The 25017-nt window shown below is 33.7% G+C and overlaps 1 protein-coding gene across 1 annotated transcript in view; it reads left to right on the plus strand.

The window, feature by feature from the left end:
* LOC120593779 (ankyrin repeat domain-containing protein 26-like) overlaps positions 1–24775 on the plus strand; it is a 65598-nt gene extending 40823 nt beyond the window's left edge. The window contains exons 17-26 of the mRNA XM_039851708.1: positions 5255–5374; positions 7799–7869; positions 8190–8283; positions 10013–10125; positions 11307–11436; positions 14228–14518; positions 15084–15301; positions 16891–17113; positions 23476–23521; positions 24657–24775. Coding sequence (XP_039707642.1) covers positions 5255–5374; positions 7799–7869; positions 8190–8283; positions 10013–10125; positions 11307–11436; positions 14228–14518; positions 15084–15301; positions 16891–17113; positions 23476–23521; positions 24657–24775 — 1425 coding nt within the window. The remainder of the gene's footprint in view (positions 1–5254; positions 5375–7798; positions 7870–8189; positions 8284–10012; positions 10126–11306; positions 11437–14227; positions 14519–15083; positions 15302–16890; positions 17114–23475; positions 23522–24656) is intronic.
* The last annotated feature ends 242 nt before the right edge of the window (positions 24776–25017 follow it).

Raw genomic sequence — 25017 nt, forward strand, 5'->3', positions numbered from 1 at the left:
TTTGGTTGAATTCGCTAGTGAAGCCATCTGGTCCTGGACTTTTATTTTGGGGGAGGTTTTTGATGGGTGTTTCAATTTCCATAATGTTGATTGATGTGATTAGATATTCCAGTTCTTCATGATTTCATCTAGGAAAATTGTCTAATTTGTAGAACTTGTCCATTTTTTTCTAAGTTATTGAATTTGGTGGTGTATAATTTTTTATATTATTAGTATATAATTCTTTGTATTCTGGTGGTATTTGTCATAACTTCTCCTCTTTCATTTTTTATTTTCTTTATTTGCATCTTTTCTCTTTTTTTCTTAGTGAGTCTAGCCAGGAGTTTGTCAATTTTATCAGTCTTCTCAAAGAACCAGCTCTTTGTTCCAATAATTTTTTCTATTGTTCTTTTGTTTCCAATTTCATTTAATTCTGCTTATTATTTCCTTTCACTTTCTGACTTTGGGCTTCAATTGTTTTTCTTTTACTAGTTTTTCAAGATGTAATGTTAAGTTGTTTATTTTGGAATCTCTTTTTAATTGAGATACACCTGTAATAATATGAAATTTTCTATTATTCCTCCTTATGCTGTATCCCAAATGTTTTGATATGTTGTATTCACATTCTTATTTGTTTATAAGTATTTCTTGGTCTCTCCATTTATTTCTCCTATTACCCAGTTGTTCTTTCGTATCATATTGTTTAATTTCCATATATTTTCCAACTTTCTTTTTGCAGTTGGTTTCCAGTTTCAAAACATTGTGGTTGGAGAATATGCTTGGTGTGATTTCAGTCTTCTTAAATTTGTTGAGTCTAGTTTTATGTTCTGTCATATGTTCTATCCTTGAGAATGTTCCATGTAAACTAGAGAGGAATTTATAATCTGGTGTTTAGAAATGAAAAGTTCTGAAATGTTGATTATGTTCAATTGGTCTAATGTGTCTTTCAAGGTTGTTATTTCCTTATTTATTTTCTTTTTAAATGATGAATCCATAGCTGTCAGTGGGTATTTAGGTTCCCTATAATAATTACATTTTTATCAATTTCCCCCTTTAGTTCTGTTAGTCATTTCTTTACATATTTTGGTGCTCCCTGATTGGGAGCATGTATGTTGATAAGTGTTATGTCTTCTTGATGTATTGTTCCTTTTGTCATTATGAAGTGTCCTTCTTTGTCTCTCATTAACTTTTTTATCTTGAAGTCTATTTTGTCAAATATAAGTACTGCTACGCCCACTTTTCTCTGGAGGTCATTTGCTTGGAGAATTGTTTTCCACCCTTTCACTTTGAGTTTATATTAGTTCTTGCAGCTTAGATGTGTCTCTTGAAGACAGGATTTTTTTTTTTCTTTTTAGATCCAATATGCTACTCTGTGCTTTTATATGGGCGAGTTCAGTTCATTTGCATTTAGGGTGATAATTGATATATGAGGTTTTCCTGTACCCATTTTATCTTTTGTTTTCTGGTATCATGTTTTCATTGTTTCTTAGCCTTGTATTTCTGTCTGTTATTGTAATTTGGTGATATCCTATGAATTTTTTCCTGTTCCCTCTATTTATGTTATGTGTCTCAGTTCTGGATTTGTATCTGTGTGTGTGTGTGTGTGTGTGTGTGTGTGTGTGTGTGTGTGTGCGGTTATCATTACCTTTATGTAAAAAAATTCATATATGCAGTAGTACTTTTTCTTATGCAGGCATCCTATCTCCATTCCCCTTCGTAAATTTTACTTCCTTCCTTTTTTGTTTTTTTTCCTCAAATTTTCCCTATTTATTCTGTAAATTCATTTCTGAGTTTCAGTAGATGTTGACTTCTTTTTTAATAATGTTTCGACCTTCTTTAACCATTATGTAATATTTATATTCACAATACCCTATTTTGAAGTAGGGTTGCAATTTCCTATTTCTGTCTGTTTGTTAGTCATCTTACTCATAGTTTTGTATCTTTCTGTCTTTTTGTTTCAGGTAGAATAACCCCATTCAGTATTGCTTTTAAAGTAGAACTTGTGGTGGAAAATTTCCTCAGCTTTTTTATGACTGCAAAAGTGTTTCTCCTTTAGATCTAAAGGAGAACTGTGCTGGATATATTCCTCTTGGCTAGTCTCTTTCAATAGTTGGATTTTTTATTCCACTCTCTCCTAGCTTGAAAAGTCTCTGCTTAAAAGTTCGATGATTATCTAATGGTTTTTTTTCCTTAAGAGGTTACCGTCTTATTTTCCATGACTGCCTTGAGATTCTTTCTTTGTCATGAATTTTGGACAGTTTTGATATAATGTGGTGTAGAGGAGGCCTTGCTGTTTAGATAGTTAGGTGTTCTGCTTGTTTCTTGAATTTGAAGATCCAGTTCTTTACATAGGTTTGGGGATTTCTCATCTACTATTTGTTTAATTAGGCTTTTATTCTTTTTCCCCTTGTTCTTCTTCTGATATACCCATTATTCATATGTTGCTCTTTCTGACGGTGTCAGATAATTCTAAAAGAATTCTTTCTTTCTTTTTCTCTCTTCCTTCCTTCCTTCCTTTCTTCCTTCCTTCCTTCCTTCCTTCCTTCATTCCTTCCTTCCTTTCTTTTCTTTCTTTTTTTCTTTTCTTCCTTTTCTTTCTTTTTCCTTTCTTTCTTTCTTTCTTCCTTTCTTCCTTTCTTCCTTTCTTCCTTTCTTCCTTTCTTCCTTTCTTCCTTTTCTTCTTTTTTCTCTCAAGTCTCTCTCTTCTTCCATCAGCATCATTTCCAGATTTCTGTCTTTGATACCACTAATTCTTTCCTCCATCCGGTCATGTTTATTTCCTAAGTTCACTATTTCATTTTTCATATCTTTTATTGAGTTCTTCAGCTCTAGATCTATTTAATTCCTTTTTAGAGATTTGATCACTTTGGTAAAGTATTCCTGTTTTACATTGATTTTGATTCTGAATTCATTGAATTGCTTGTCAGAATTTCCTTACATCTTATTGAAGTTTTTTTCAGAACTGCATTCTTGACTTCTCTGTCATTTAAATTGCATATTTCTATCTCTTTAAATTAATTGTCTGGAGATTTATACTTTCTATCTGAGCTACCTTGTCACTTTGGTTGTTCATGATATTCGATGTATTATTTCTCTGCCTCAGCATTTACAGGAATGTACTTTGCTTTTTCAAAAAATTTATGATTATTTCACAGGTTAATAAGAAGTGGGTTTTTTTTGTTTGTTTTCCAGTAAGTGGTGCACAAGCCTTCTGCACTGCCCAGGCCTGTCGGGTCTCTGCTTTGTGGCAAAAAAAAAAAAAAAAAGCCCCTTAATCCCTGGGAGGTGTGTGTCCACTCTATGATCAGGTTGCTTCAGTCCCACAGCTCTACCACCATGGGAGAATGTGATGGGCAATGGGGTTCTGAGCTTCTGAACTCCCAGTATTGCCCCATTAGCCAGATGTGATGTTTCGCTGCTTGAGGTGTCCCAGTGCCTCTGCTGTGATCAGCCTGAATGGGTAGGTTTGGCGTGGGTTGGGAGAGGCTGCAGGTGTGCCTGTGGCCGTTTTCCTTCCAGTAATGCTCACCGCTGGCTTTAGTCACCTAGCCTCTGTATCTCCACTCCTGTCACCTGGACCAGTCACTTTTTGTGTCTCCTCAGTTGTCGCAGATCCTCTGCTCTGCAGCCTGACACTCACTGCAGTTTTCTTGGTGGGAAACTGCAGGACCCACTGCTAGCGCTTGGAAAATGTGGGGAGGTGGCTAGGCTCCAAGACCTGGCCTTCTGCCTGGCAATGACAGCTACTAGAACACAGAGGTCACAATTCTGTATTGCTTCTCTGCCCTGTTCACTGTGTTCTATCCAGGACCATATGCTGATCACTCAGGCAAAAATGCTTGAGGCTATAGTGAATGTAGGCCTAATCTGGTTCCTTCTTCCTCCCCAAGTGTCACAGGGAGCTTTGGGCTGCATCTGTGGCATCATCTTGGCTCCTCTCCCTTTCCTCTTCTTTTGCTCACCTGATTTTCCCACCTTCAGATGCTCTGATGTGGAGGTCGATCAGATGTGGTTGTGTGTTAGTTAAGCTGGGTGTTTTCTGTTGGATTCTAGCTCTTTAATTTATTGTAATTTCAAGGAGAGAGATTAAGGGGATGCCTCATGCCACCGTGCTTCTGATGTCACTCCTGCCTATGAAATTTTAAGTTATAAATTTTTAACAGATATAGATTGATATTAACAACTTAGACACATAGTACTAAAATCATAATTTTAATATTTCTGTCACCACAGTTCAATACCACTTTTGAAGCAGATAAATGGAAACACTCATACCTAAAATGAGTATTTTTAAATTAAGATTCAGTTAGATTACTTTGACAGTTAATTCCAGATTTCCCAGATGAACTGAGCTGTAGATGCTATATCTCATAGTACTTTATCTTCAGTAGCTTCTTATACATTAACATTGACATAATTTTATTTCTATTCATGTCAAATTTGAATTAAATTTGAAAGTAAGTCTCAAATAATGTATTCATATGACTTGTCAACTCTTTAAAGACAGCTAATTTTCAGGAAATCCTAATTTGGGACAAATGTGGTAAGTTCTAGCCAAACTACATATGATTCAATCTTCCTACTGCTATTCATATTTTTTTTTTGGAATATTTTTACAAATAATTTGCACATATTTTTATTTCAAGAGCCATGACTATTATCTGTATATAAGTTTTTCAATACGAAGGGAATTGTGGCTCTCTGTGCTTCATTATTTTGGCATTAGATCTCCATTTTCAGAAGTGTGACAAATGGCAGGATTCATATGTGACAGAGAGAGAGGTCAAGGCTAGGGTTCCTAGTGCCATGAAGCCCACTGGAATAATTTCACTTTGATTCTAAGGTATAGAAATCCATTGGAAAGATTTGAGCAGAGGGTTGAATATGTGAGAAAGTCGAGTTAATTTAAGCCTCCAAAAAATAGAGGGAAAACATTCCACAATGTAGAATTTACTACCACTAGTCCCACTGACATACATTTTTCTCTGAGACTTTTGTAGATTTTAAAAGCTTTGCAGATTTATCAGGTTAAAATGGGCAATGGGGCTGAACCCATTGCCCAAGTAAGCTAATACTGATTAGGCAGGAGGATACCACCTTCTGTGTCTTTAACCAAATTTACACCAATGCGTCCACATGAGAAAAAGGTGAATTGATGTATGTGCTGATTTTTTTTCAAGTTAGATATTATGTTTAAAAATACATATGATAGTTATCTATCATTAATATAATATTTATGTGAATTGTAAAATCAGTAACAGAAATGTCTTCCTAGGTATTCGTGAGACAACTTCAACAAGAACTGGCCGATACCCTCAAAAAGCAATGTATGTCAGAGACTTCACTGGAGGTTACACAGGATTTGGAAAAGAAATTAAATCAAATAAGAAGTCAAGTATGTATGAAATTTAACATGCAAATAGTTAATTTATAGCTGGTTAAATAACATAAAGTATTTAAGGATACTAATCTTTATGAACAGCTTTCTTTTGTATGTTCATTTCTTATAATTTTATTATCTTTATAATGCACTTATATCTTAAAATCTTGCTCTAATTCTGGCATTTTTAGTATATGTTTTTAATAGTATTTAGCCTTGAAAAAGTTGAGAATTGTGCAACATTTTTAATAATAGTTGAGAGAGAATTTTTTTTCCACTAAATCATATTTTTCTAGTAATAGTTCCATTCCTAAGAAGAGGTAGTCATTTAAAATCAGAAGATATGTTTAATGGAACATTACAGAAAATTATCTTATTATCTTCACTTCTGCTCATAGTTATGGAATCTCTACATATTTTGTAAATTTTGATAACTTGTACAGAAAGGTCATTGTATAAAGCAGTCAAAGTAAGCATTTTCCCTCATTTTCTTTTTATTTTAGAACTGTTATAAAAGCATGGAAATGCTACTTCTACTCACGCACAATAGAAGATTAAGAAAATTGTCTAGATCCACTATCGAATTTTAAAAACCAGCCATATTGGGATATAATGCACATATCATATAACTTATCCATTTAAAATGTACAATTCAACATCTCTTAATATATTCAGAAAACTGTGCAACTATCACTACATTCGAATAGAGAATATTTTTTTCACCCCCACAGATAAACCCCCACATCTCTTAACTGTCACTCTCAGCTTCCCATCTAACCCCAGCCTCAGGGAACCACCTTTCTGTCTCTATAGATTTGTCTATTTAGTGTATTTCATATAAATGGAATCACACAATATGCAGTCCTTTGTGGCTAGCTTTTTTCATTTAACATCACATCTGCAAGATTCAACAGTGTTATCGCACATATCAATATTTTCTTTCTTTCTTCTGATTGCTAAACAATGCTTCATTGTCTGGCTAAACCACTTATCTGTTCATCAGTTGATGGAACTTTGTGTTGTTTCCACATTTTGGCTATTAATTCTACTATGAATATTAGTTTACAAATTATTCTGTTAACATATGATTTTATTTTCCTGCCATTGGATTTTGTCCTCTGAGTGAATTAGGCTGATTTCACCACCTCGTAACATTTATGCATTCTGTTCTTTCTGTCTTTTCAGTTTCTATTACTCTTGCCTAATCTTGTGTCTACTCAGACTGGGCTCCCAATCTCTCCGCCTCCATGAAGCTTTCTCTGAGAGTTCTAACTTTGAATTGAGCTCATTCTCTTCAGCACCTGTCATCTATTCCGTACAGAACAACTTATCCCTTAATTTTACCTTGTTTTAATTTCTTTCATGTGAGATAATCTTATCTTTTTAAGCATAAATTTATCTAAGGTGGAATACTGTTTGATATGCATGTATCAATTTAAAATATTTTAGCTTTACAGTCGTCAGGATAAAATTTAATATTATATACTCCACCAACACTTTGTTCTTGGAATCAATGAAATAATTAAGATTTTATTCTAAATGTATTTTAAGCCATTAAATATAAAATTGAAAGCACTTAACCCAATAGAAAGGTGTTCTATCAAATTTTTTTCTTCTCACTGTAATTTAAAAAAAAAAAAAGACCTTTTTTTACTATGCATCCAGAACTAGGATTTACAGATTTATTGCACTTTACCAACTGTAAAGCTCTGGAGATGGCTTTTCTGACATGCCATACCATATAGCCTAAATCTACTCATCAGGGTACTTGCCTTCACAGCCCTAAATAAAAAGTTTCTGGGAATGAATTGATTCCAGAAATTTGATTTAACAATAATGGTGACACAGAAAGGTGAAGTACTTTGCTCAAGGTTACACACCTAATAACTAGTATACTCTGGGATTCAAACCCAGGCATTCCTATAGAGACTACTACCTATGTAAATACTACCACTATTCCATGAAGTATCTGGTTGTCGCCAAAAGCCTCCTGTGAACTTTTATAATCACTGGAATTGCCATGGTCATTTACATATGTGATCATTTAAAATAGTTTATGTGGTACTTGGATACAAAACTATAAATGTTTATTATAAGATAATTTGCTATTTTTTCCCCAGTTGACCAATATATAAATTTGCATATTTACCTAATGAAACATAAATTTAAAAACATGAATGATAGTGTTGTTTTGGTACTAGAGAAAAGGTTTGTAAACTTTTTTGGAAAGGGCCAGATAGTAAATATTTTAGGCTTTGTGAGCCATAAGGTCTTTGTTGCCAGAACTCATCTCTGCTGTAGCTATAAAAAACAAAAAACAAAAAACAAAAAAATACCAGATGAAAGAGTGCGGCTGTGTTCCAATAATAGCGTAGTTACAAAAATAGGTAGATTTGTAATGGATTGTCAGTAGTAAATGTATTTTTTCCTTCCTTTTAGTTTCAAGAAGCCAGTGATCAATTTGCACAGGCCATAAGATGTGCTGAGAAGACATCAGATGACATGCAAAAGTATAATTAATAGCAGGACACAAAATAACTTGTAAAGTAGATGGGCAGTGTAGTGCGAGAATATGATTAGTTATGATAATAAATACATCAGTGTGAAGCTGAATAAAAATTTCAGCTTTGAACTTATTTAAAATGCATAATTTGTGCACATTGTCTCTCCATTTTGCACATTATCCAGAAAACACAATTGTAAAAATGCCAGCCATCTACTTTTCAAATTTTAAGGTTTTATTCAATGATACTTTGTTGTTTGTTCAGAAATTATGTGGTATGTTTGAAATTTATGTGTGAGAATAATTATTTTAAAACATACATTTTAGGCTCACAATTCAAAATGACGAGTTTAAAGTCACAATCAAAAAACAAGCAGGCAGAATTGAACACCTTCAGACAAATCTGTTAGGTGCAAGTTTGGTAAGTCAATGTCTCAATTTCTGTCATACTGCAGAGGGATTTTTATTTCTCTTGGACAACATGAGCAGTCTCACTGATGAAAGAATTTATCGTATTCCTATTAATACTACTTGTTAGTAGTCATGTAATTTCCCTCTATAGGGGAAGTTGTCTGAATGCCTAAAATTAATTATTTTTGTAGTAGAATTTAATTTAAAAAATCCAATAGTCTAAAAGCAGTATTGATATATATCCCATCTTTTATCCATTTATTGGTCCAATATTTGGGTTATTCCAACGTTAAGCTGTTGTTAATAATGCTGCTGTAAACGTTGGACTATGAAGATCTGTTTGAGTCCAGACATGTTAGCAATGATTTGATCTAGAATTCTGAATTCCCTCTGTAATCTACAACCTTCTGTGAGATTTTGAGAATGAATTACTTTTAATGTTCTAATTTGTTCCCTTCATCAAGAATAATGCAACCATTTCACAGAAAGAATGTATTTTTCTTTTTCTTTTTGGGGGTGAAGGGGGTGTTTAAAAAGAAAAGACATGCTACTGAAAAAGTAGAAATGGCTGCTCAATCAAGGTCTTACATAGTAACAAAGTGTTCTTAGCATTGCAAGTTTAGAAATTAGTTCCACTCACTAAATTAAATCAGACTTTCGGTGATTTCACAATCCAATCTCAGAAAAGATTATTGTGAACTCCAGGATTCTATTTTATTAATATATAGTGAAAATTATGTAACTATTTATTAAGCAGGACAGGATTCCCCTATTGTTCCTACTCTCCTCTGTAGGAGACACTACCTAAGATTTAAGGTTGCATTGTGAACCCTAAGTTGGAGCAATGAGGTAAACGAACCTACCAACTAGTTCCTTTCATTCACAATAGCTCTGTCAATGCAATTTTATAATACAGATACACCCATAAGGGAAAAGTTCAAAGCACTCTGAGAGAATGTGAAGGAGGAATAGAAGGGGTCCAAGAGTGAACATCAGGGCAGCTGTTGGTTAGAAATGACTTGGGGTTAGAGGAGCAGAGACTGGGCGTGTGGTCATTGCTGTCAGTTGCTGCTGAGAAAGTAAAGTGGGGTAAGGATGAAGAAAAAGATGACCTCAAAGAATTTTTAGTGCAATTATAGAACTGATAAATTCTTAGGTAAAAGAAGAGAATAAGTGATGAAAATATGAATATATGGTTGAGATCATGCATTAGAGAATGTTAGAGTCCAATGGAAGGGGAGAAACAGGATGACAGAGAAAACTACAGGAGTCAAAAGAAAGTTATGTGTTTATATAAAAATATAGTGAAGACTTAAACTTATTTTAAGAGAAAAGTGTTTGATAGAAAAGGAGAAATTGACACATGGAAGAATTCTGACAGAGAATGAGAGTCTTTATCTCATCCTAAAGTCAGATTATCATCATAATGTCATAAGAACTGCATGGGGATTTTTTAAACATAATCTTAGTAAGATGTGATTTAATAAAACCTGGAATAACTTGAACTATTGATGAAAATGTTTCTAGAGCATCGTTAGAAACTAAAATGTAAATATAGCCACTCTTTTAAAGTCTTTATCGCTCAGTATTTTACTTGTAGAAGCCTCTGTTTTGAAATAATTTGGCAATTTAAATTCCAGAAAAAATGATAACAATGTAAAATCGACTATGCTATCTTAAGAAAAGTTTTTATGTAAGTCTCTAAATTTTTAGAAATATTTTTTAAATATTTTTTGAAGTCTCAGGTTGAAAAGGAACCACTAAAGAACTGTACTGAGTTAAAACAATCTCTGGAATACCAATTGGATCAAGAAAAGAAGAAAAATGATGAATTAGAAAAAGAGATTACCCGGTAAGATTTTAATATTTTAGATCATTTCAACCATTAATTAAAGTTAAACTATAATTTCACTTAATTAAAAGCTAACTACAAATTTATTTTGTAATTCTCATAATTATCCTGTTTAAAAATTTACTTCAGAAACTCACAGCGCAATCACATTTTTCTGTATACCACAATAATAGATCTACTCTTTAATGATTCCTAAAACAATAATGAATGTGACTTTTGCATATACTGTCAACTGCATTCTTTGTTTACCTTGAGTTTTTGTTTCTGTGAGATGTCTTTGCTCTCTTTTATTAGTGTTCTTTTCTTCAGCATTCCAAAAGATTAATGTCTGAAAACCTGTGTCATTGTTTAACATCAAAAATTATCTTGATTTGGTTTATGTTTTCTTTCAGCTTTTTTTCATTACATCTTACATACAAAAATACATGTATGACTTAAAGAAGAATAAGATAAGTGATCTTGTTTTTACCACTTAGATTAAAAAAAAAGAAGAAGAATCTTTCCCAATGCCTCAGAAGCTCCCACATGGCTTCCTATCTGTTTATTTGCTGAGTACTTGAGTTTGTTCTCTGATTCTCATTTCCTCTCCTTTAACTGTCTTTCTCTAGGTTGTTTTGTATCCCTTTCATTTTGTTAACCTTGTGCTAGCAAAGGCCTGTAGCTTTTCTTTTCCTTTCTCTCTACTCAGACTTCAAAGAGTTTTCTTTCCTGCTGCTCATTCTATTTTGAGTGGTCTCCTTCTGATACTTTCTCTTCTTATAGACTGTCCTCAGTGGGTATCAAATACATTTTTGTGTCTTTTCAAAACTTTCACATAAAATGATTCTTTTCTTCTTCACCTGGGATACTGATCTGTGATGTATAGCTGATATTTAATATAGGTTAATATTCTATATTAACATACTAAAATGGATATTTATAATAACTTGCTTGTAAGAACTCTATATGGCTACCATCTTAATTCTGTTTCCTATATGTCATAAAATTATTTTTTATATTATTTACCTAATATTATAATTTAGTTAGTATGCTTTCACACAATATTAGACTAGAACAAAATGCAAGGGGATCCTCATTTATAGATTTGTTTATTTTATATAATAGAAAATAATAATTGTTTAATAATGATCAAAACTTTGCTCTTAAAGAATTTGACTTGCTCATGTTTTAAATTTCTGCAGGATTCAGAAACTCTTAAAAATTACAAAAAGGAAGTTAAATGAATATGAAAAAGGAGAGCTTAGTTTCTCTGGAGCTTTAAAACCCAGTCACATTGAAATGGATATTCAGATTAATATGTTAAAACAGGAGGTAATTTTTACTCAATTTTGGGACTTGAAATTCACTTAATTTGGGGAAATATAAATCACTCAATGCTTCAAACAGTGTCATAGAGTTTTCTATTAATTTTATAGATGATATTTTTGAAAAAGACCACTTTTTTTTACTATATCATTTTTCTATGAAAAAGACATGTTCTTAACTCTCCTGTGTCTTAAACCTTGGCTAGTGATCTAAAGCCAAGAAGCACACATTTACATCAACCCAAGGCACTGGCACCAATTCTATTTGGGGGGAACAGCTTGATCAAACTATACTGAACACATCATGGAGTTCACTTGTTTAAAGTGTGCCATTCAGTATCTTTTATTATATTTAAAGATTTAAACAGTCATCATTACAATCAATCTTAGAACACGTTCATCACCCTAAAGAGTAACCCTGTGCCCTTTTGCCTTCCCCGTGTGCCAGTTTCCCTTCCCCACTCTTCTTAGCCCTAGGGAACCACTGCTGTACTCTGTCTCTATAGATTGACCTGTTCAGGACATTTCATATCAATGGACTTGCACTATATGTGACAGTCATTCGTGACTGCCTTCTTTTATTTAGGATGATATTTTCAATGTGCATCTATTTTGTAGCGTGTATCATCACTACTTCTGTGTATTGCTAAACAACACTCCATTGTATGGACAGACCACATTTTAGAAAATCTGTTCATCAATTGATGGACCTTTGGCTTGTTTCCAGTTTTTGGCTATTGTCAGTAATGCTGCTATGAACATACATGTTTAAGTTGAGTGGCTTGAATAAACAATATTTATTTATTTCACAAATCGACGCTCTGGTAAAGTGTGACCAGGACAGCTTGTCTCTGTGCCCCTCAGCTTTAATTAGGGCAGCCCACTGGCTGGTACCTGGAATCATTTGGAGGCTTGTTTGCCATCATGTCTGGTGATTGATGCTGACCATTGGTTGGAACTTTGGGGAAGTCAGCCAGAACACCTATGCTGGAACACATGGGCACTCATTGTGGACTGAGTTTCCTCACTACATGGGGGCTGAGTGCCAAGGTTAAGCAGCCTGAAATACAGAGCCAGGCAGCAGCTGTGTTGCTTTTTCTGAACTGGCCTCAGAATTCACACAGGATCACTTTCACCACATTCTGTTCTTTAGGAGCAAGTCACTAAGTTTGACCCATATTCTACCTGTGTATAGAATGAATATTTCAAAAACGTATGGACACATTTAACAATCAGCTTAATCTAACCACTGGCCGTAATTGCTTTTATGCCTCCCATGTGAAAAAATACACCAATCCCTACCTAATACCACTACAAGTCTCAATTATTATGATGTCAGGCTCAGGCCCAAGTCCAAGATTTTACCATCTTAATCAGGTGTAGACACAGATGAGGTGCCTAGGGTGTGGTTGCTGGAGTAAAGCCCCTTGAGAACAATTCCTATCTATATGAAGACTTGAGAACAAAGAGACAAGTTATTTGCCACCCACACACCCAAAAATCAGTTAAATGGCTAAAGACTTCCATTCAGAAAAAGGAAATGGGAGGCATACTCATCCATAGTAATTCTGAAATAAAGCCTGATGCACACCTCCAGTGCTTTGATGAGGACTTAGTCTTAACCTCAAGTTAGCCTATAGGCTAGAATCCTCTAAAGGTTGGTCATACACCTTTGGTAATTGAAGCTGACTCTTGACTGGGATGTTAGCGGAGGTCTTCTCAGTCAGAACATCTATAGGAGGACTGACTGTGTGCCCTGGGCTTCTTCATTCTTCACAACATTGTAGCTGGTTTCTCAGGGTGAGCTTCTCTAGAGATAGAAAGTCAGATGGAAGTTGTGTCACATTTTCTAACCCAGATATAGAAGTCACGCAGCAGATCTGCCATATTCTACTCACTAGAAACCAGTTACTAAGATCATCATGTATTTGATGGGAAGAATTTTTATAGTAGAGGCTTCAGAGGATTTATAAATATATTTTTAAAATACCACATCCGCTAACCCTTTCTTACAAAATAAGCATTGTATCTAAAGGAAAATAGTTCTTCCCTACTCAGTATCACTGAAATTTCAGCAACATTTTGTTTTTGTGGTGGTGTGTTTGTTGTTTAGCATGATCTCTTGTTTTGTGGAAAATAATACAGAATCACATGATCACACTATTGAATTAAGACATATTTTGTTGAAAAGATGTAAGGATCACTGAGAAATGTGATTACACTGGGAAATGTGATTTCTCCTTAACAGTGGGAATCATTTCTTTGTGGAATACAATTCAAATTAGTGTAAAACATTTGTAGTTCAATAAAAGGCTTGTGGCAGTAGAATCCGTATTTCTAAGATTCATTAATTAGAGTCTTATTTTCAAAGTCTTATCTTGAGAGGCATTTATTGACGGAGGCCTAAATTACTCAATTTGATATCTCCAAAACTTCTTTAAAAATTATGGACGGGTAGATGGCAGGGAGGTGAGAGGCCTTCTACTAAAAGCGGTGAGAAGTGACTTATAGTCATTTTATGGAGCACAGACATGAAACAGACAAGGAAGTGCAGAAAATCAAATGTGAATGTTATGTGCAAAGATGATAACAGTAAAGAATATATTTTTGTGACTCCTGGTGGTTTTAACTTTGTTCCTGATCCTGTGTAATTCAAGTTTCCACAATTTAAGACTCCAGCACAGTACAGATCATATGTTATTGCAACTAAATTTATTTCCAAAGTTGATACTGGTTTTGAGTTAGGCTCTTCTCGGTCAACTTCTTTCATCACCAAACTCTATTCTCTTTTCATGCAGATTGCTGATTCTACAGAAAAGCTGGAAACTGCATCTTCAAAATGTCGACATCTGGATGAAGAAAATCAGTTTCTTCGACAGCAGTTATTATCTATGAAAGAAACACAAAAGAAATGTGAAAAACTAGAGAATGAAAACGAGAAGTTGAAACAAGAATTAGTAAATCTCAAGAGTCACATAAAAATGAATATGGTAAAATACAGTGAAGTCGAACACTATAAACAGGAGATTGAAGAAAGAGCAAGACAGAAAATAGTGGAAAAATTAAAAGAAGTTAATCTATTTTTACAGGTTAATTTATTGATTTTGAATGTGCTTTAATTCATTTCCCTGCAAATTACATTTTGGACACATAACATTGTATGTGTTTCTTCTACTTCCCTTAATAGCAATTTGCTTTGTAGATTCCTGGAGGGACGGTGGCATTTGCTTATCCCTTTAAATATTTCGGTTTCCATCATCACCATCCTAAATTGATCACTGAGAATGATTCTTTCTAGAGAATCATTTTATTTTTAAGACCTGTTGATACAAAACAAAATTATTAGGAAGAAAAAGACATTTGTGATTTAGAAATGGTACTATCCTCATGGATTGTTAAGTTCTATTGTTCAATTTTTTAAAGTTTTAAATTGATTCTGTCTTCAAATTACCCAGTGACAGGAGTATTAATATTCAACATTTTCATAATTCATATTTAATTCAGTTGACATTGATGATAAATATTTTATACTTAGGCTTTTTTTACATTTCAAGTTGCTCTTTGAATCACTGACTCAGAACTAGAAGAAATGAATATACTATAATTATTCAGGATATACTTATTTCAAAAATGATTCCTTTTTATTTGCATTAGACACAAGCAGCATCTCAAGAAAACTTACAGCAGTTAAGAGAGAAAAATAATGCTTCAATAAGAAGTCAAATGGAACTCAGAATTAAAGATCTAGAATCTGAACTCTCCAAAGTGAAAACTTCTCAAGAAGATTCTAATAAAATGCAATTGGAAATGTATAAGCAACTCTACCTAGAGGAATTGAAAGTTAGAATGTCATTGGAAAATAAACTAAATGTGTAAGTCAAAGCATAGAATCAGAGAAAATAACTTTAGTTCATTGCCACTAAAGCATAATTTTTATCAAGCCAGGTTCACAAGATTAGTAGGAAGTGAAAGCTAACTAAATATTATAATTTTGGTAAATGATGTCAGGAAATAAATTTACCTTTAAAATGTTATTCCAGTCTATGGCCATGCTACCCTGAAGAAGCCTGATCCCATTTGATCTCAGAAGCTAAGTAGGATCGGGCATGGTTAGAACTTGGATGAGAGACCACCTAAGAAGACCAGATGCTGTAGGCATAAAAAATAAAAAAAATAAGGGATTGTAAGCTGACAAGGTCCTTGCAATCTGTGAGGTCAACCAAGGGTTGCCTCGCTTAAAAAATAAATAGAAAGATAGATAGATAGATAGATAGATAGATAGATAGATAGATAGATAGATAGATGATAGATAGATAGATAGATAGATATGAATTGATGAATAGATAGATAGAGATAGATAGAGATAGATAGATAGATAGATAGATAGATAGATAGATAGATAGATAGATAGATAGATAGATAAAATGTTATTCCAGGACAGTTTGCATATCTCTTTTACTTTTTTTTTGACATGACTATTTCTCCCCTTTTATATTTTCATATAGTAAATGTGATCTACTAGTCATTAAATGTTTTTGAAGCTTTATAATTTAGATGGCAATATTATTATAAAATTTTCTGTTCGAATTTTACTAAATAACAATCTTAATGAGTATAACTGTTTTTTTTGGAAGATAACAACTTAAACCCAAAGGGTTAGGTACTCTGCACTTTGTGGCTCTTGTTAAATGTACTTTTTGGATTGTGATCTTTGTTATTATCACTAGAAGGCACTTTGAGACAAACAATCCTTGCAGTTTTTCTAAGCTACATAAAGGCAAACACATAAAATAGGGAAAGATGAGCACAGGGGTAAAGCGCCACATAATTGACAAAATGTCTAAAAATAATAAGGTGGCCTGCCTGAGGGGGGTGTGGAGGACAGAAAGGGCAAATCCCACTGCCAATTCTTTTGTAAAGATGTTACAAGCTAATTGCTGCCGGAGCTGTTTTGGTTCATTTTGATAACCAACTAAGCTATCTGTTCTCCCCTAAGAGGTGTTGCTCTGAATTATGTCCTGTCTAAATGGTAATTTCTCCAAGGTAATGAGCTTATGGTACAAGGATAGCAAAGCAAGTGCTTGGAAATGTCTTTGAGGCATTATTAACAATCTCTAAACTAGTTTACTAAATATGCTTAATGGCACCTTCAAGAATCTCGTTAAGTATAGCCGTTTCTGAAGGCACCAAGTATCACCTATTAAGCCATCTGTATCATTGATCACCATTTCTCTCCTCTCCCTACTCTGAATTGATCGTTAGTTAGGAATCCTCCTAGAAATGTATATACTTCCTTAGAACAATTGTAAACCTGTGCTGGAACATAGTAGGTCTGTCATATTTTCAGTATTAAAATTCTATTTAATGAGAAGTTTTGTTTACTATTATGGCAACTTGAAAAAATGCAAGTCATTTAGGGAAGAATGAAATACTAAGCCTGTGTTTTTTACAATCTTCACAGGAAAAATGAAAGGCTAGCAGAGATCAGTTCCGAACTGAAGAAACAGCAAAGCAGAACTTTACTCTGCACTGATATTACAGGGCCAGTCCTGGAGCCACCTGGTGTTGGAAGTCTTAATCATAGACTCATAAGCCATAGAAATTTTATTCCAAGAGAAAAGTTGGAGACTCCTGCCTCAACCCCATGGACTTCAAATAATAGCCTAGAGGTTTACTTTATCAAGGTTGGTTATATTATCTTCGTTCCTTTGGGTTTCAGATTTCAGATATAATTCTTAGTGCTAATTTGTTGAAATTCTGAGTTGTTTCATTGACAAATGCACACTAAGTAAACATCATAATTATGTGTTAATAAAGAAAGGAAACAAATTTTGCAAACTTTCTGAAATTCCTGATCTCTCATGTTCAAGAGGTACCTATCATGAACTTTATTCAAGAAATATAGCTTATCAGACATAGTTTAAAAAAGCTGCCTTGAAATTTGGTTTTAGAAATTAAGTCACATTGCCTAATAAACAATGATATACTTTTTAGGTGCATTGGCATACTTCCTAACTGATTTTAGTTTGGCAATTGCTCATAACAATTTTAAAGTTCTGCTGCACCCCAGTTATTCTATCCCTATGCATCAATGAATGATTGACATCCAATCCCTTAACCATAAATGAATGTATATTATTTAAATGAAACTGAGATCAATCCTTTTTTATGAATTTAGGTATCATTGTAACACTAAACAGATCGATTTCTCTTTTTAAGGTAAAATTTGTCATCTGATATGAGAGTACATCCCTAACTGCATTTTACTTATACTATTTTTATTTTATTTCAATTTTTATAATATGGCTTGCTGAGCATTTGTACATTTTTCAGATAGTTAAACAAAGATTTGACTGTTTAAAATAAAGTTCCTTTATGTCTGTATTTCTTGCCATCACTTGAATGATTGATGACTAAGATGGCAATGATAGGGAGTCATTAGACAGCAACTAGTTCTCATTGATTATCATTGTTATTAAAATATCCATTCTTCATCTCATTTATTGAGTTCTTCAGCTCCAAAGTCTCTGTTTGAGTTTTCTTTTTTTTTTTATGGTTTTCAGTTCTTTGGTAAAGTCCAAAAAATTTCATTAATTTTATTCCTGAGCTCGTTGAACAACCATTAGAATTTTCTTGTACCTCATTCATTTCTTCATGACAGCTGTTTCAAATTTTCTATCACTTAGATCACAATCTTCCCTTTCAGTTTGGTTTCTTAAGAACTGTCATGTTCCTTCAGTGTTACCATGTAACCTTGGTTGTTCATGCTACTTAATGGGTTGTTCCTCTGCTGGCACATTTGAAGTGGTGAACACTTCTCTTAATTAGGAACATTTTGGTTTGAACAGTTCAGCAGGTTGATAAATTTGTTTTCCAATAGATGGTGGTTTAGGCCAGATTGTGTTTTCTCTCACCTGTGATACTTGAGCCTCCTGGATTAGGGGTAATGGCTTAGCTGTGGGTTTGGGAGCACTGGCCTGAGTAACCAGGGTGGTGGGTGTCACCACTGTATCCAGGTCCTCAGGGACTTAGGGAACCACTACTGGGGTGTGGTGGTGGGAGATGTAGCCATTTGAGGGGAGATGGTTAGTGAGCCCTCTGAGATGCTACCTGGTTCTCTATGGCCACTGGCAGAGCTGTGGTCTAGCCTGGACACTGGGGACTGGTCTCTGCTTCTACTACTGGTCTCTCTGGTGGTGCAAATGCTACTGCAACTGGAGAAGAATCTGGATTCTTGGGGAGGTGGGAGATGCTACGACTGCCCTTTTTACCCTCTGCTGTGCTATGTTGTTTAGGCAGCACCCTGGCTCCTTCACCAGTATTACCTTTGCTAAGACTGCAGACTCAGCCTTGTGTGCCTGGAACTGCAGTTATGGGCCTGCCCTGTCCTTCTCCCATCCTGCCTCCTACATATTCCAGTAAGCCCACCTTCCCACATACTGATGTGTGGATCTTTTAGGCATCTTAGTGTGCTGAACAGAGGAGCCTTTGTTGGGTTTAAGATGTCTGACTAGTTTTAGATTTAAGGGGAAATGCAAAGGGGTTGTCTCACTTGCATGGTGTTGACGTCACTTTCTAAAATATCCATTTCAATCAATACACATTAGTTTATGGTTTTAATGGTGTTTTTATGGTCTTCTCAATTCAGAGAAAAAGAGCAGAAGCCTGTGCTAAGTGAGACTTCAGCGCTGTTTTTGAATTGGGTTTCATAATGATAATCAAAGAACAGGAAAGTTAAGGGTTTTTTGATAGCCTTTTGACCAAATAGAGTCTACATGCTTCGAAGTAGTGAATCTGGATTGACTACTGGGTACCCCAAAAAATGAATATCTGTAAACCGTTAAGCATGATGTACACTCAAAATGCTCTCATTAGTTCTCACCAGAAAAATCAGATATAGCATCATTTTACAAGATGAAGATGAAAGAGTATGTAAATGTAGAAGCAATGTAAGAAAAAATTTTTGTGGAAATATTTCTTTATTTAATTTTTTGGTCAAAAAGAGGTGTTTATTACTTTTTAAATATGTTTCTAGATAAATCGAAAAATACTTTCTTTTAAACATAATGTTGTAGTACTGAAGGATATATAGTTCCCTTGTGGAGCACTGTTTTGCCAAATCATGCCAGGCTTAATTAGAAAGATAAAAATCAGCACTCTATCAAGATCCAGACATAGGTCTCCAACATCACTACAGAACGCCTAGAAAGATTTCTTATACAGTTGTTCTTTACAGAATTCTTAGTCAGACATGCAGGAAAAAGGTGTCTTTTAGAGTTGCCAGGAGTTTAATGAATGCCACTAGGAAAACATAAAATAATACCCTGAGAGAGGGTAACATCTCATCTAAAATGATAGAAAGGGGTGGGTTTTTAATGGGGCACTGCAAAATGACTGCATTCTGAAGATTTTTAGCTATGATTCTCGAGTCAAATGTTAAAAATAGCATTAATATTGAATGTGTTTATCAATCACCTTTATTTGCAAGGTTTTAACATTTTGGACTATTTTTACTATGAAGTTCTAACTTATTCAGTATTGTATATCTAAATTTAATGACAGTAATTATAATGAAGTATTGCTCTAAGTCTGTGATTTCAGTTGTACTAGTAGTCAAAGCAAGTTTTCTCTGCGTTCATAACTCTTAAGTGTAGGGCCTCTGTCACCAGTGCATGAAGTTCAGTCTTGCCCACACAATGCCATTGTAGTGGGACAGGTCACTACTTATGTATTTTGCTAACTTTTACCTTCATTTTTCACATTCTAGTTAAATCATGGGATGTTTGCCCTATATTTCAGAAATAATTTTACAATTTAATTCAATTGTGTTATTTAATTATATTGTTATAAAAAAAAAAGGAAAGCTAAAATTAGCCTGAACAGACATATCACTAGATTTTTCTTAACACGTAGAACGTTTTTCTAAGAACTGAAAATGTACTCCAGACAATTTTATGACAGATAAATTTCTCAACCTATACTCTCAAATCTAATAGAAAGGTAGCCATTCAATAATTATTATTGAAAAAGCGAACATATATTTGCATTTTATCATGCTTTTCTGCTGTGATTGGCTTTATTTTGTTTCTCTAAAATATTCGTTACAACTTTTTCCCTTTAAAGTGGAAGTTGTTTTGAACAATATTCATTAATTATAAAGTCAAAGAAGAAGAAAACATTTCTATACTTGTTGTGCAGTTATCTTTTTTGTTAGAGCCATGGTGGGGTAGACGGCAAATGATACTCCTCTTCCCCTTCTGAGTCAGAACATAGGAATTGGGCAGGTGGAGATCGCCTTACTCGCTTTGTTACTGACACATACTAAGGACATAGAGGCTGTGGTTTAGATGTGTGGCTGCAGTGGGCTTCCAAACACTAACCCCAAATCAAGATATTCCCCTCACAGTTGTCAGCAGAGGAAACAATGCTTGACACCTGTCTCAGGGGCAGGCTGCTTACTGCGAAGATGAAGGCAGATTCAACTACACATTACTGTGGGAAAACAGATCCTTTCAAAGATGAGATCTGAAAACAAGCAAGCATTTCTTAAAGATTCCTTCTCTCAAATTCAACCATTTGGAAAATCTCTCCTCCTATCTTGAGGAAGGTAGAGAGAGTTTAAGTCCTCATGTGAAAAACTGAGACAGAGAAATGAGGTTCTCCTATGATTTCTGACTGGGTTGAAATTATAGTTGAAATTAAGCTCATGTCTTTTGTACATACCAACTAATGGTGAGAAGTTGGACAAAAGTATGTTAGATGGTGAAGAGAAGTTTCTGTTGTGTTTTCAATTATGCTCTAGATAACCACAACAGGGAAAATTATTTCTTGATTAATTTTGGCAAACCAAGCTCTCTTTGGAGGAAAATGTTCTTTAAAGGATCAAATTCTTCAAATTCAGCTTACCTGGTTTACCAAAAGATTTTCTTTCAAGTTTGCTGTCCCATCGTTTAAAAAAAAAAAGAAAGAAAGAAAGAAAAAAGTGTGCTTTGTAAATTGAGTATATTGACTACTCATACTTAAAGTTTTGGTATTAATTTTTGGTTTGCTATTTTAATTTATGTCTTAAAATTAATAATTTAATTAGAAAGTTATTGTATCTTATGCCTAAACATTAATGAGCTATGTGACAAAGTTTTACATATTTATTTCTCTGAGTTATAGTTTAAAATAGTGCATTTTTCCTGAATATGAGGAATTAGCTGGCATAGAACTTCAGATTCACTAGGAAGACCCAAAGCCCATTCCTGGCTTGCAGCTAATAGGTTTTGTGATCTTAGGCAATATGTAATCTCTCTGAGCTTTTGTTGCTTCTTATGTAAAATTAAGGAGTTTGCCTAAATCAGTGACTATCATTCTTAAATAATTCTTTTTTGAAGATTCGAATCATTCTTTGTTTAAGAAAATATTTTGCATAAAATTGTATTACATAACACAAAGACAAATGGAGCTGCTTAGCTAACGAAAAGATAGAGACTCTGAAGCTGTGCAGTCTTAGAGGTGTCCCCAGTGGAACCTTAGATTTCAGTGGGACATAATTGAGAACAACCAGTTATGAGAAATTCTTCTAATTAAAACTCCTTTGAATTAAAACTTCTGATACATTGTTTTCCTGTGTATATCTTTTTCATCTTTCTACATTCTTGATAAATTGAAAAGTATAACTCAAACTGTAGATGTGTGTCTTATTAATATTGGACTTCTAAGAACTTCCACCATCTAAACACAGTTCTGACCTAGAAGTAAACATAAGAGTCATAGAAGTAAATATTTAGGAAAAAAAACTTATTGGGGAAAAGATAATAACGTTATATTGGTGGTTCCTTAATGTAAGTCATGAAAAATATGATTTACATTTTATATAGTTTTTAAATAGTAACATGAAATTGTTTCAATAAAGGTCTCTCCCTCCATCTGGTATTGAGTTCTTGATTTTACAAGGCCTTTCTACTAATGATGTCACATTATTTATTTTATAAGCCGTATCTTTCATGCCATTGTCAAAAATATTTTATAGAAAACAATCTTTGAAATTATTGGGAAACATGTTAGCCAACAAATTTGTCTTCATACTTAAACTTTGGAGAGGCACTGTCACTGTCACTACAGTGTTTATTTTGTTCAGTGTATATTTTAAACCTTGTTTTGGGGCATTTAGTGAGAGGAAACCTTTTATAAGAAAAGTTTAAAGACGAACACTCTAGATGGGGATACTTGTAATACAGTTTGAAACATTCCCACACATTTCATAATTAAGTAGACTGCAACAACAATTAGTTGAATATTTCAAAAATTAGCCCTAATTTGTAAACAGGAAACAAAGTTACAATTAAAGAATTATTTATTATTTTTGTTGTTACTAACTATAGAGAGTCAATCAGAAACTAAGTTTGAAAATTGACTCTAGCCCATATTTCTCCTTTCTTCAAGCAAAGTTTCTGAAATCTTTGTGTCCTTATGAATAAAGAAATGTTTTAGTTCTATTACACACAGCATAATAGTGTTACATATTTTTTGTGGGTAGAATTATCACATGAAATGACATTACCACTTTTATCATTTTACTTTCAAAAATTAATAGCATAGAACATGCCTTATGATTTTAATTTTCTAAAAGTGTAAGGATGGAAAGCATATTTTAAGAAAACTCCATTAGAACAAAAAACTTTAAAAATTTATAAAGGGAAGTTTTTCTAAGAATTGCAAAAGAATGCATTCAATATAAACTTGACTTGTTTAAACTTCTTTACACCAATCAGATGAAACATCAGCCTTCTGAAATTATGTTTATTCAATAGACCAATGTCAGTTGTATTTTTATCAGATTAATCTAAATATTATACATATGTACCTTCTCTATTATCTAAAATTTAAAGTAGAAATTTATTTTATTTTATTGACATAATAATTTTTCTATGTACGTAATCCCCAGGTTAGGTCTAGTCTCTTAAAGTATTATTTAATAGCCACATTTCATAAGCTATATATCATTCCCACAATAACGTCTATTTAACTTAAATGCTTAATAATATTTGTTTTATTTCAGATGCAGCGAGAGATGGATAAAATGATAACTAAAGAATCAAATGAAGGTATGTTGTAAAAAGTTATTAATTTAATTTAGATATCATTGATTTCTGATATAAGCTGCAAATAGTAAATGGCATCCCAATATGTTTGGACAATAGATACTACGTTAAGTATTTTCTTCCACATAGCAAGTGGAAAATGTGAAAGCATAAACATTCATAATGAAGAATATACTTATTCCTCATTTACTTATCCTGTTCCTTAGCTTGTTAAAAACCTCAAAGGTCCAGGTATTTCTTTTTATTTCTGGCTACCTACTTCCTTTCCTCCACCATCCCTATGGAACTGTCAACCTGCACACTGAAACTACCATCAGAAACTGAGCTTCATCATCTTCTCATGTTTTTCCTAGTGATAGATAAGGCCCCAAACCAGACTCATCAAGTAATACTTAGCCAAGCCATTACAATTCCCATAGCTGTCACCTTCTTGGTGACATTTCCGCCTCCAGTCATTGACTTTGTCTTTGGTTTACCTTTTGCCCTGAGGAGAGAAAATCCAAATTCCTTTGCATGGAATAAAAACACTAAGATCAATTTAGTTCTTCCCTAATAATTCAGCCTTATTATCTCTTGCTCCTTACCTTATTCTGCTCCTTTGCTCTAGCGTCTAGCCAAACTGGACTACTTCTAATTCCACAAGTGTTTTTCCTCATCATTCATCACTCATCTACCTCTTCCCTCTCTCTTGCATGCTTATTTCTTGTCCTTCAGGTATCAACTTATATATCACCTCCACCAAAAAGCTGGCAACATAGACACAAAACTGGGATGTTTCTTCTGTTTGTTCCAATAGTGTCTTGTTTTATATTTGTCATGGTATATATAACTCTGAATGAAAATTGTCTGATCATCTGTTTTTTCAGTTTATACTTTACGATTGTTTAGGTGTAAATCATGTCATCGTTATCTTGTAACTCCAGTGCTTGTCGTACTACGTTAGCACACGATTGTTGAAAAAATGAATGAAGAAGATGAAACCAGAAGCTCTGACACTTAGCCACAAGAGCAATGAATTCAGTGTGCAACCATGAGCAAATTCTATTTAATAGTAATCTCATATTGTGTATTTTTTCATTGATCTTAACACATATTTAGTTGTATTTTAGATAACAAATATAATCATTTTTCTTTCCAGCTGCTGCTGAATTTGAATTTAAGTCCCATAAACCTTCTCCTCTACAATCCACTGGTGATCTACTTTTGAACGCCTCAAAAGAATATGTACAGATTTTGAAGAAAAATTATATGTTGTGAAACTCAAATAATAAAAATGTATTTACTGATCTGTTTATATAACATTTTAATTGTTCCCATTAATCATATGACACGTGAACATCTTCATTAAAAGAAAATATTTGTGTATCATATGTGGATGGTGTAAATTTATACAGTATTTTAAACTGTTTCTTGGCATCTAACTAGCTTTTCAGTAGATTTTGTGAATGAAAACAAACACTATTGAGTTTTAAATACTCAAACTACCCAAACACCTGCTA

This window comes from Pteropus medius, unplaced genomic scaffold (assembly GCF_902729225.1).
Source record: "Pteropus medius unplaced genomic scaffold, Ma_sr-lr_union100, whole genome shotgun sequence".
Lineage (NCBI taxonomy): Eukaryota > Metazoa > Chordata > Mammalia > Chiroptera > Pteropodidae > Pteropus > Pteropus medius.